Genomic DNA, 13836 nt, shown 5'->3' on the forward strand with positions numbered 1-13836 from the left:
CACCGTACTAGGTACTTGGGAGAGTACAATACAACAGAATTAGAAGACACATTCCCTGCCCACAACAAGTTTACAGGCTAGAGTCTACAGTCTACAATCCACAGAGCAGTTCAAACGTAACACATGAGTGAAAAAAACGGTTTTGATTAGCAGTTTCTTACCCCACAAAGAGAGCTAGTTCTTGGTTGCAGGGATGCCGAATCAACAGAGGTGTAACAGAGTCAAAAAACAGGTTGTCCTAGGAAGATATCATTGAAATCTTAGTAGCCATCACATAGTTGGGATAAAAAAACGCGCACATATTTCTGCGAAACTCTTGCCATGGCTAACACAGCTTGCAGCCTCGCAGAATAATAATAAGAATAATAATTGTGGTATTTGCTAAGCGCTTGCTATATGCCAGGCACTGTATATAATGGCATTTATTAAGCGCTTACTATGTGCAAAGCATTGTTCTAAGCGCTGGGGAGTTTACAAGGTGATCAGAGAACTGGAGAATTGTACTAGAGAAGTGGGAAGAGCCCGGATTTTGGAGTCAGAGGTCCTGGGTTCATATCCCAGCTCCACCAATTGTCAGCTGTGTGACCTTGGGCAAGTCACTTCACTTCTCTGTGCCTCAGTTCCCTCATCTGGAAAATGGGGATGAAGACTGTGAGCCCCCCCCGTGGGACAACCTGATCACCTTGTCACCTCCCCGGCGCTTTTCTAGACTGTGAGCCCACTGTTGGGTAGGGACCGTCTCCATATGGTTGCCAACTTGTACTTCCCAAGCGCTTAGTACAGTGCTCTGCACACAGTAAGCGCTCAATAAATACGACTGATTGATTGATTAGAACAGTGCGAAGTGCTTAGTACAGTGCTCTGCACACAGTAAGCGCTCAATAAATAATAATAATAATAATTGCATTTATTAAGCGCTTACTATGTGCAAATCACTGTTCTAAGCGCTGGGGAGGGTTACAAGGTGATCAGGTTGTCCCACGAGGGGCTCACAGTCTTAATCCCCATTTTACAGATGAGGTAACTGGGGACCAGAGAAGTGAAGTGACTTACCCAAAGTCACACAGCTGACAAGTGGCGGAGCCAGGATTTGAACCCATGATCTCTGACTCCAAAATAAATACGATTGATTGATTGACTGATTGATTGATAGTAAGCGCTTAATAAATGCCATCATTATTATTATTATTATTACTACGCCTTGGGGTGGATACAAGCAAATCAGGTTGGACACAGTCCCTGTCCCACTTGGGGCTCACAATCTCAATCGCCATTTTACAGATGAGGTGACTGAGGCACAGAGAAGTGAAGTGACTCGCCCAAGGCCACACAGCAGACCAGCGGTGGAGCTGGGATTAAAACCCACGACCTTCCGACTCCCAAGCCGGTGCTCTATCCACTATGCAAGACCAAACTGTACTAGCTGCTTTCCCCCTCCTGACCCCGGATTCTCCCGGGGAGGTTGGACGTCTGGGCGGTCGCTGGCCCGGGGTTAAAGTTGGGCTGCTTCTGAAGTAGTGAACGATGGCAGCGTGTCTGCCGTTCGAGGTGGGTGGCCAAGGTTGCGCCGCAGCCAAGACGGGGGAGACGTGCTCCTAGGATCACCCTCCGTATTTTGGGGGCACCCCGTTCCACAAACCCCATCTCTTCTCTTTCCCTGGGGTTCAGTGGGGAGAGGCGGCTTCGACGGTTTACCGGAGAAATTCAGGGGCTCGGTGGGTTAGTTGCCCCATGAGGCCGCCATACTGAGGGGGTAAGCCGCAGTTCTGCAGGCAGGAGGGGGATAATAATAATAATAATAAAAATAATGATGGCATTTATTAAGCGCTTACTATGTGCAAAGCACTGTTCTAAGCGCTGGGGAAGTTACAAGGTGATCAGGTAGTCCCACGGGGATGCCTCAACTTGCACTGCCAGGGCAGCGTGGCTCAGTGGAAAGAGCCCGGGCTTTGGAGTCAGAGGTCGTGGGTTCAAATCCCGGCTCCGCCAACTGTCAGCCGTGTGACTTTGGGCAAGTCACTTCACTTCTCTGTGCCTCAGCTCCCTCTTCTGTAAAATGGGGATTAAGACTGTGAGCCCCACGTGGGACAACCTGATCACCTTGTATCTCCCCAGTGCTTAGAACGGTGCTTTGCACATAGTAAGCGCTTAACAAATACCATCACCATTATTCTTATTATTAAGTCAGCCACCTCCCAACCTACCCAGATCAAAAAACTTAACGTTTCCCCAACTTCAAGCAACGCACCTGACTATAAGAGGTCATGCCTTAGCACGCAGTACGTTAGAGCAACGGTGCAGGAGGACTTGAATCGTGGTAAAAGATTTGGATGCCCAGAAGAAGGAAGAGAACAACTATCAACTGGAGGGAAAAGCAGAAAAGGATTAAGCCTAATGGCTTGAAGATGAACCAGGGTGACTTAAGAAGACCTGAGTTCTAACCCCAGTTCTGCCACTGACCTACTGGGTGATCTTGGGCAAGTCACTTAGCCGCTCTGTGCCTTAGTTTCTTAATCTGTAAAATGGTGATAAAATATCTGCTTCCCTACTTCTTAGACAGCGAGCCCACTTGTGGGACAAGAACACTGTCTCGTCTGATGATGTACCTTCACCGGCACTTGGCACCAAAGTAAATATTTAATAAATGCCATAATGATCATTATAATAATTATCAACACAAGGTTAGATAATCAATCAATCGCATTTATTGAGTGCTTACTGTGTGCACAGCACTGTATTAAGCGCTTGGGAAGTACAAGTTGTCAACATATAGAGCTGTGAAGACTCCAAGGAAGGGGCTGGTTCAAACTAACTCGAAGTCACACACAGGCCTGAAGGAGACTGGAGGGCTTTGCACATAGTAAGCACTTAACAAATGCCATCATTATCATTATTATTATTATTATTATTATTATTATTATTAAGGAAAAGAAGCAATCCACAGAACTGAAAAAACCCAAGGGGGTCTGGGAAATAGACCAGAGTTGGGAGGGGATAACATCCTATGCTCTGCCACCCCTTCGATGGACTGAAGAACAGCAGTCAATTAATCAATCAATTGTACCGACTGAGCGCTTACTGTGTGCGTAGCACTGTACTTGGGAGACTACAAGATAACAGAGTTCCAGGAATAAGAGTGAGAAGGAGGAAGGGGATTCATCAACAGAATTGACTACTGCCCCCCAATCAGTTGGGTTTACCCCCTTCTGTGTGCCCTTCTCACAAGGGTGAGGGGTTTTTTGTACTCGCCTAAGCACTTTAGTACAATGCTCTGCACACAACAACATGGAAGCCAGCAACGATATCTGCGCGTCTGCATCAAGACCCTTTTCTCCGCTCCTCAATCAGTCACTCAATCAATCAGTCGTATTTATTGCGTGCAGAGCACTGTACTAAGCACTTGGGAGAGTACAATATAAAGAGTCGGTAGACATGCTACCTGCTCGCAGCAGGTTTACGGTCTAGAGGGGGAGACGGACATAAATATAAATAAATAAATTACGGATCGGTACATAAGCGCTGTGGGGCCGAGGGAGGGATGAATAAAGGGTGCGAATCCAAATGCAAGGGCGAAGCAGAAGGGAGTGGGAGAAGAGGAAATGAGGGTCAGGCCCCACGCTCGACCTAGTCACGACGTGGTCCCCAGCGATCTTTAACGAAGCCTCTTTTTCCACTGTCCCGGGCCAATAGGGCGGTCCATAATGTTCCTCGGATTCACAATAAAGCAAATATAAACAAAGCAGTCCTCTACCGGAATGCCCTATTTTGATTAGGAAGAGATGGAAGTCATTTGCTGTTAAGCCTTGGACCTCCCAGAAGCTCAATGCAGAATAGCTTTGGGACTTCTTGTCCAACATTTACAATTCCAAGAACAGGGAAAGCTTTATCAAAAGTCTCCGGAAAGTGCTGAGCAAACTTACCCCGTCAGCTGTACCTTCTTTAGGAAAGAGCTTTCCAGTTCTCACCAATGCTTCAGTACTGTAAGTAAGAAATGATATAAAACTGAAGATCATTATCATCGTCATTAATCAACTGAATCTACCTCATGGTAACCAGATCTACCTGTCTTTGCTAAAACACACATTCATCAGCAGCATCATCTTTTTAACACTAACGCCTCTTTAAACAATAATAGTGATAACTGTGGTATGTTAAGCACTTATGTGCCAAGCACTGGGGGAGATAGAGGATAAACAAGCAAAAAATAAATCAATGGTATTTAATGAGTGCTTACTGTGTACTAAACACTTAGGAGAGTACGATACAACAAAGTTGGTAGGCACGTTCCCTGTCCACAAAGATTTACGGTCTAGGGGGAGAGACAGATGCTGACAAATTATGGATATGTACGCAAGTGCTGTGGGGCTGAAAAAGGGGTGAATTTCAAGTGTTTAAAGGGCAGAGGTGCCCAAGCAACAAAGAAGGGAGAAGGAGTAGGGGGAAAGAGGGCTTAACTGGGGAAGGCCTCTTGGAGGAGATGTGATTTTAATAAGGCTTTGAAGATGGGCAGAGTTCCTGGTCAGAGGGAGGACACTGGCAAGGGATTGGCGAGACAGATGAGATCGAGATTGGATGGGCGCTGCAGGAGCCAAGTGTGCAGCCTGGGTTGTGGCAAGGAGATCAGTGAAGTAAGGTAGGAGAGGGTGAGCTAATTGAATGTTTTAAAGCCGATGGTAAGGAATTTACATAAAATACGGAGGTGGATGGTCAGCCACTGGAGGTTCTCGAGGAGTGGAGAGACATGGGCTGCACTTTTTTTTAGAAAAATGAACTGGGCAGCAGAGTGAAGTATGGACTGGAGTCCTCCTCCCACCCCACCTCCTCTCCTCTCTCCCACCACGAAACCTTCCTCTTGGCCCTTCCTCCTGCCCGTAATATGCTCCTCCTACATAGCTGCAGGACCACAGCTCTTCTCCCCATCTCTGTCTCCCCCTTCTAGACTGTGAGCCCGCTGTTGGGTAGGGACCGTCTCTAGATGTTGCCAACTTGTACTTCCCAAGCGCCTAGTACAGCGCTCTGCACACAGTAAGCGCTCAATAAATATGATTGATTGATTGATTCAGAGCCCTGAAGACCTCCCCTATTCACTTCCCTTCTCCCCAAGTTCTGTCCCATCAACGCTTCGGCATTCACAACTACCTTCTGCCCTCCACATTTAGCACTTATTCGAAAACAAATCCGGTTTTCCTTCTTCCGCCTATCTGTAAACTATTGTAGCGCCGGTCTCTCTAATCCTGCAAGCTCCTTGTGGGCAGAAATAATAATAATAATAATAATAATGATGGCATTTATTAAGCGCATACTATGTGCAAAGCACTGTTCTAAGCGCTGGGGAGTTTGCAAGGTGATCAGGTTGTCCCATGGGGGGCTCACAGTCTTAATCCCCATTTTACAGATGAGGGAATTGAGGCCCAGAGAAGTGAAGTGACTTGCCCAAAGTCACCCAGCTGACAATTGGCGGAGCCGGGATTTGAACCCGTGAACTCTGACTCCAAAGCCCGGGCTCTTTCCAGTGAACCACGCTGCTTCTCCGGTACTACTTGTACTCTCCCATGGGCTTGGACAGTGGTCTGCACACCGCAGGAGCTCAGGAAATACCACTGATTCTTTCTGGTCAATCAGCAGTATCTACTGAGCGCTTACAGTACGCAGAGCACCGTACTAAACGCTTCGTAGAGTCCAACACAACAGAGTTGGTAGACACGTTCCCTGCCCACAACGAGTTTACAGTCAAAGCGGGATTATTATTATTCTCCCTGCACTCCTCTGGATTCACCTCGGTTTAGCTGGAGGGGGTCAACGGGCTGCCAGGCCCAGCAGGTCAACGGCCCCAGGCCGCCGACCCCCCAAAACACTCAGGGTTGAGAAGCAGCGTGGCTTGGTGCCAAGACGAATGGGAGTCAGAGGTCGTGGGTTCTAATCCCGGCTCCGCCACTTATCAGCTGTGTGACTCTGGGCAAGTCACTTCACTTCTCTGTGCCTCAGTTGCCTCATCTGCAAAATGGGGATTAAGTCTGCGAGCCCCGTGTGGGACAACCTGATTAGCCTGTATCTACCCCAGCGCTTAGAATAGTGCTTGGCACGTAGTAAGCGCTTAATAAATACCATCATTATCATTAGTGGAAAGAGCACGGGCTTGGGAGTCAGAGGATGTGGGTTCTAATCCCGGCTCCGCCACTTGTCTGCCGTGTGACCTTGGGCACGCCACTTCACTTCTCTGGGCCTCAGTGACCTCATCTGTAAAATGGAGATTAAGATTGTAAGCCCCATGTGGGGCCACCTGATTACCTTGTGTCTACCTTGTATTTGATGGTATTGACGCCTGTCCGCTTGTTTCGTTTTGTTGTGTCTCCCCCTTCTCGACTGTGAGCCCGCTGTTGGGTGTAGGGACTGTGTATGTTAAAAAATTGTACTTTCCAAGCGCTTAGCAGTGTTCTGTACACAGTAAGCGCTCAGTAAATACAATTGAATTCATTCAATCGTATTTATTGAGCGTACTGTGTGCAGAGCACTGTACTAAGCACTTGGGAAGTACAAGTTGGCAACATATAGAGATGGTCCCTATAATAATAATTATTATCATTATATTATATTATATTATATATCATATTATATTATTATAATATAATTATATAATCATTATAATAAAACAATATGATTATGTATAGTTATTATATTATATATTATGATGTATATTATAATACATTATATATAATTATTATTATTATTACCAAACAATAATGGTATTTGGCTCACAGAATGAATGCAGTTAGAACAGTGCTTGGCACGGAGGAAGCGCTTAACAAATTCATTCATTCGTATTTATTGAGCGCTTACTGTGTGCGGGGCACTGTACTAAGCGCTTGGGAAGTACAAGTTGACAACAAATACCATCATTATTATTATTATTCCCCCTTCCCCGGGGTGATGCCCCCACCGGGTCAGGGTCCTCCCAACCTGCAGAATCTCCGAGCGCCAACGACAAAGCAGAAACTCAGCGCCAGCAGGGCCACGGGCAGCGGCCACCTCAGCCCAGCCATGGTGAGGGAGAAGGCGTTTCCCGCCAACGGTCGACGGCGCTCGCCCAGGCGCCTGCGCACTCCGAACGAACTAGGCGTTTCCCGCCAACCGTCGACGGCGCGCGCCCAGGCGCTTGCGCACTCCGAACGATATAGGCGTTTCCCGCCAAAGGTCGACGGCGCGCGCCCAGGCGCCTGCGCACTCTGAACAATCTAGGCGATTCGCCCAACGCGGAGGAGCCGTTTCCCGCCAAAAGTTGACGGCGCGCGCCCAGGCGCCTGCGCACTCCGAACGATCTAGGCGATTCGCCGGCCGCTGAGGAGCCGTTTCCCGCCAAAAGTCGACGGCGCGCGCCCAGGCGCCTGCGCACTCCGAACGATCCAGGCGTTTCCCGCCAAAGGTCGACGGCGCGCGCCCAGGCGCCTGCGCACTCCGAACGATCCAGGCGTTTCCCGCCAAAGGTCGACGGCGCGCGCCCAGGCGCCTGCGCACTCCGAACGATCTAGGCGATGCGCCGGCCGCGGAGGAGCCGTTTCCCGCCAAAGGTCGGTCGACGGCGCGCTCAATAAATACGATTGAATGAATGAATGAATGAATGTATTATTATTATTATTATGCGGAGGGTCCGGGCAGGGAGGGAGGGGGTTCAAGTCCCAGCTCCGCCAATTGTCAGCTGTGTGACTTTGGGCAAGTCACTTCACTTCTCTGAGCCTCAGTTTCCTTTTCTGTAAAATGGGGATGAAAACTGTGAGCCCCCCATGGGACAAGCGAATCACCTTGTAACCTCCCCAGCGCTTAGAATAGTGCTCTGCACATAGCAAGCGCTTAATAAACGCCATCATTATTATTATTACATACATATATATGTATACACATATAAACATGTATACATATACATATATATGTATACACATATATACATATATATAATAATAATAATAATGGTATTTGTTAAGCGCTTACTATGTGCCAAGTACTGTTCTGAACGCTGGGGTAGATACAAGGTTGTTAGGTTGCCCCACGTGGGGCCTCACAGTCTTCATCCCCATTTTCCAGCTGAGGGAACTGAGGCCCAGAGAAGTGAAGTGACTTGCCCAAAGTCGCACAGCTGACGAGCGGCGGGATTAGAACCCACGACCTCTGACTCCCTCTTTCCACAAAGCCACGCCGCTTCCCCACCGTGCCAACACCGTGTTTGCGAGGCAGGGGGGCCATCAATCAATCAATGCTGTTTATTGAGCGCTTACTGTGTGCAGAGCACTGTACTAAGCGCTTGAGAGAATACAGCACAACACTAGAACAGACACATTCCTTGCCCATATACAATAACATAATAATAATGATGGTATTTATTGAGCGCTTACTACGTGCAAAGCACTGTTCTAAGCGCTGGGGAGGTTACAAGGCAATCAGGTTGGCCCACAGGGGGCTCCCAGTCTTCATCCCCATTTTCCAGATGAGGTCACTGAGGCCCAGAGAAGTGAAGTGACTTCCCAAAGTCACACAGCTGACAAGTGGCGGAGCCGGGATTTGAACCCGTGACCTCTGACTCCAAAGCCCGGGCTCTTTCCACTGAGCCACGCTACTTCTCTATAATAATGATTGTGTTTATTATGCGCTTACTACATGCAAAGCACTGTTCTAAGTGCCAGAGAGGTTCCAAGGCAATCAGGTTGTCCCACGGGGGGCTCCCAGTCTTCATCCCCATTTTCCAGATGAGGTCACTGAGGCACAGATAAGTAAAGTGACTTACCCAAAGTCACACAGCTAATTGGCAGAGCTGGAATTTGAACCCATGACCTCTGACTCCAAAGCCCGGGCTCTTTTCAACTGAGCCATGCTGCTTCTCTAAATTTTTTGTTCCTAATATTCCTTTTCTTCGCCCATCGCGAAGTAAGTGCCTGCGGGGCGACACCTCGCTGTTGTTTTCCCTCTTTTCTCTTTTTTCCCCACTCATTCATCCACTCGGATCTGGGAAGCCTTCCCAGACTGAATCCCCTTTTTCCTCTCCTCCTTCCCCTCCCCACAGCACCTGTATATATGTTTGTACAGGTTTATTACTCTATTTATTTTACTTGTACAGATTTACTCTCCTATTTATTGTGTTAATGATGTGCATCCAGCTTTATTTCTATTTATTCTGACGACTTGACACCTGTCCACATGTTTTGTTTTGTTGTCCGTCTCCCCCTTCTAGACTATGAGCCCGTTGTTGGGTACAGACCGTCGCTAGATGTTGCCGACTTGTACTTCCCAAGCGCTTAGTACAGCGCTCTGCACACAGTAAGCGCTCAATAAATACAATTGAATGAATGAATGAATGAATTTATTAAGCGCTGACTGTGTGCAGAGCACTGTACTAGGCGCTTGGGAAAGCACAATCCAACAATGGTCAGGGAATGAGCACCTGTATATATGTATATATGTTTGTACATATTTATTACTGTATTTATTTTACTTGCACATATTTGTTGTATTTATTTTATTTTGTTAATATGTTTTGTTTTGTTGTTTGTCTCCCCCTTCTAGACTGTGAGCCCGTTGTTGGGTAGGGACCATCTCTAGATGTTGATGACTTGGACTTCCCAAGCGCTTAGTACAGCACTCTGCACACAGGAAGCACTCAATAAATACGATTGATTGAATGAATGAATGAATGAATTTATTAAGCGCTGACTGTGTGCAGAGCACTGTACTAGGCGCTTGGGAAAGCACAATCCAACAATGGTCAGGGAATGAGCACCTGCGTATATGTATATATATTTGTACATATTTATTACTCTATTTATTTTACTTGTACATATTTATTCTATTTATTTTATTTTGTTAATATGTTTTGTTTTGTTGTCTGTCTCCCCCTTCTAGACTGTGAGCCCACTGTTGGGTAGGGACCGTCTCTATATGTTGCCGAATTGTACTTCCCAAGCGTTTAGTACAGCGCTCTGCACACAGTAAGCGCTCAATAAATATGATTGAATGAATGAATGAATGAATGAAGTGCTGACTGTGTGCAGAGCACTGTACTAAGCGCTTGGGAAAGCACAATCCAACAATGGTCAGGGAATGAGCACCTGTATATATGTATATATGTTTGTACATATTTATTACTGTATTTATTTATTTTACTTGCACATATTTATTGTATTTATTTTTTTTTGTTAATATGTTTTGTTTTGTTGTCTGTCTCCCCCTTCTAGACTGTGAGCCCGCTGTTGGGTCGGGACCGTCTCTAGATGTTGCTAACTTGTACTTCCCAAGCGCTTAGTACAGTGCTCTGCACACAGTAAGCGCTCAATAAATACCTTTCATTGAATGAATTTGTTAAGCGCTTCCTATGTGCCAAGCACTGTTCTAACTGCATTCATTCTGTGAGCCCGCTGTCGGGTAGGGACCGTCTCCAGATGTTGCCAACTTGGACTTCCCAAGCGCTCAGCGCTTAGAACAGTGCTTGGCACATAATAAGCGCTTAACAAATGCCATTATAAAATAAAAATAAATAAAAATACAGTGCTCTGCACACAGTAAGCACTTAATAAATGCCATTATAAAATAAAAATAAATAAAAATACAGTGCTCTGCACACAGTAAGCGCTCAACAAATACGATTGAATGAATGAATGAACAATAAAGAGTGACATTCCCTGCCCACAACCAGCTCACAGTCTAGAGGGGGGGAGGCAGACATATATACAAATAGATAAAATGACAAATATATACAGAAGTGCTGTGGGGCTGGGGGTGGAGGGGGAGAGCGAAGGGACGGGGAGATAATAATAATAATAATGGCATTTATTAAGCGCTTACTATGTGCAAAGCACTGTTCTAAGCGCTGGGGAGGTTACAAGGTGATCAGGTTGTCCCATGGGGGGTTCACAGTCTTCATCCCCATTTTACAGATGAGGGAACAGGCACAGAGAAGTGAAGTGACTTGCCCAAAGTCACACAGTGGACAATTGAGGAAGAGTGGGGCTTGCTTAGAACAGTGCCCAGCGCTTAGAACAGTGCTTGGCACATAGTAAGCGCTTAACAAATGCCGTAGTTATTACCAACAGCGGCGCACTTTTCCTCACCCTTTACCACTATTCATTCATTCAACCGTACTTATTGAGTGCTTACTGTGTGCAGAGCACTGTACTGAGCGCTTGGGAAGTCCAAGTTGGCGACATATAGAGACGGTCCCTACCCAACAGTGGGCTCACGGTCTAGAAAGGGGAGCCCAAGACCTCAATGTCACGTCTCGGAGGCCACTGGTTGCGGAAGGGGAATCTTTTATCATCCAAGCGCTCAGTACGGTGCTCTGCACCGAGTAATGGCTCAATAAAAATGACTCATTGATTCACCAACTGATGTACTAATAATAATGACGGTATTCCTTAAGCGCTTACTATGTGCAAAGCACTGTTCTAAGCGCTGGGGAGGTTACGAGGCGATCGGGTTGCCCCACGAGGGGCTCACAGTCTTAATCCCCATTTTCCAGATGAGGGAACTGAGGCACAGAGAAGCGGCTTGCCCAAGGTCACACAGCAGACAAGTGGCGGAGGCGGGATTAGAACCCACGCCCTCGGACTCCCAAGCCGGGGCTCTTGCCACTAAGCCGCGCTGCTTCTCGTGAAAGGCAAGGAACGTGTCTACCAACTCTGTTGCATTGTATCCTCTCCAGCGCTTAGTAGGGTGCTCCCACGGCAAGCGTTCAATAAATACGACTGATTTATTGAGCCGCTGTATTTTTTTTTCTCTCCCTCCCATCCCCGGCCCCTGCTCCCCTCACCTTTGTATGCGTAAGGCGACACCCCGTACTCCTTTTTCTCACTCTCACTTCTCATAAGCGCTTAGTACAGTGCTCTGCACCCCGCTGTTGGGTAGGGACCGTCTCTAGATGTCGCCGACTTGGACTTCCCAAGCGCTTAGTCCAGTGCTCGGCACACAGTAAGCGCTCAATAAAGACAATTGATTGATCGATTCTTCCAGGCCCGTGCTCTACCCACTAGGCCCTGCTGCTTCCGGATTGATTTTCCCACCTTCTCTTGATTCTACGTCCAAAAACTGCAAACTTTATCGTCTCCCCCATTTGCAGAGTCCGCCCCTCAGTGCTGTGACCGTGAAGCAAGAAGTCGTCGTTTCCTCTTTCCCCACCCCTGTCCGGACCCTGCCCCTCGGTGCCGTGAGAGGTCAATCAATCGTATTTATTGAGCGCTTACTGTGGGCAGAGCACTGTACTAAGCGCTTGGGAAGTCCAAGTTGGCAGCATCTAGAGACGGCCCCCACCCAACAGCGGGCTCACAGTCTAGAAGCCACCACGGATGATGTGCCTGCAAGACTAAAATTATATATATTAAGTCCAGTGCTCTGCACACAGTAAGCGCTCAATAAATACGATTGATTGATTAAGATCCGTCTCCCCCCTCTAGACTGTAAGATCGTTTTTTTATGTTCTTTGGTAAGCGCTTGCTACGTTCAAGGCACCGTACTAAGCACTGGGGTAAATACAACCTAAGCTAAGTGGTGTGGCCTAGTTAATAATCATCATCATCATCATCATCAATCGTATTTATTGAGCACTAATTATGTGCAGAGCACTGTACTAAGCGCTTGGGAAGTACAAGTTGGGAACATATAGAGACAGTCCCTACCCATTAATAAATAATGGCATTTATTAAGCGCTAGTTGATAGAGCCTGGGCGTCAGGAGGACCTGGGTTCTAATCCCAGCTCCGCCACTTGTCTGCTGGGTGACCATGGGCAAATCACTTCACTTCTCTGTGCCTGTTACCTCATCTATAAAATGGGAATTAAGACTGTGAGCCCCATGTGGGACAGGGACTGTGTCCAACCCAATCTGTTGGTATCCCCCACAGCACTTAGTACAGTGCCTGGCGCATAGTAAGCGCTTAACAAATACCACAAGTATTATTATTTTTATTAGTCTCCGCACTCAGTCACCTCATCTGTAAAATGGGGACTAAGACTGTGAGGCCCATATAGGACATGGACTGCATCCCACCTGATTATCCTGTAGCTACTCTAGCATTTAGAACAGTGCTTGGCACATAGTAAGCACTTAACAAATACCACAATTATTATTATTTTTATTAGTCTCTGCACTCAGTCACCTCATCTGTAAAATGGGGACTGAGACTGTGAGGCCCACGTAGGACATGGACTGCATCCCACCTGATTATCCTGTATCTACTCTAGCATTTAGAACAGTGCTTGGCACGTAGTAAGCGCTTAATAAATGCCATCATTATTATTATTGTAGTAAGCGCTTAACAAATACCACAATTATTATTATTATCATTAGTCTCTGCACTCAGTCACCTCATCTGTAAAATGGGGACTAAGACTGTGAGGCCCATGTAGGACACGGACTGCATCCCACCTGATTATCCTGTATCTACTCTAGCATTTAGAACAGTGCTTGGCACGTAGTAAGCGCTATTATTATCATTATAGTAAGCGCTTAACAAATACCACAATTATTATTATTTTTATTAGTCTCTGCACTCAGTCACCTCATCTGTAAAATGGGGACTAAGACTGTGAGGCCCATGTAGGACACGGACTGCATCCCACCTGATTATCCTGTATCTACTCTAGCATTTAGAACAGTGCTTGGCACGTAGTAAGCACTTAAATACCACAATTATTATTATTTTTATTAATCTCTGCACTCAGTCACCTCATCTGTAAAATGGGGACAAAGACTGTGAAGCCCATGTAGGACATGGACTGCATCCAACCTGATTATCTGGTACCTACCTTGGTGCCTAACACATAGTAAGCATTTTAAAAAAAAAATGGTAATCAGGTTGGATAC

At 46.7% G+C, this 13836-nt stretch overlaps 1 protein-coding gene across 3 annotated transcripts in view; it reads right to left on the reverse strand.

Moving 5' to 3' along the window:
• The window catches only part of CATSPERD (cation channel sperm associated auxiliary subunit delta), an 83812-nt gene extending 76758 nt beyond the window's left edge, over positions 1-7054 (reverse strand). For 2 of the 3 annotated variants that reach the window (XM_038740237.1, XM_038740236.1), the window contains exons 1-3: positions 6958-7054; positions 3921-3978; positions 162-238 (exon numbers count right to left, since the gene is read on the reverse strand). In XM_038740237.1, the coding sequence (XP_038596165.1) occupies positions 162-238; positions 3921-3978; positions 6958-7040 (218 nt within the window). In that variant the 5' untranslated portion in view covers positions 7041-7054. The remainder of the gene's footprint in view (positions 1-161; positions 239-3920; positions 3979-6957) is intronic. The other variant, XM_038740238.1, reaches the window with a different exon arrangement.
• Positions 7055-13836: the final 6782 nt, after the last annotated feature.

Source organism: Tachyglossus aculeatus, chromosome X1 (genome assembly GCF_015852505.1).
Source record: "Tachyglossus aculeatus isolate mTacAcu1 chromosome X1, mTacAcu1.pri, whole genome shotgun sequence".
Lineage (NCBI taxonomy): Eukaryota > Metazoa > Chordata > Mammalia > Monotremata > Tachyglossidae > Tachyglossus > Tachyglossus aculeatus.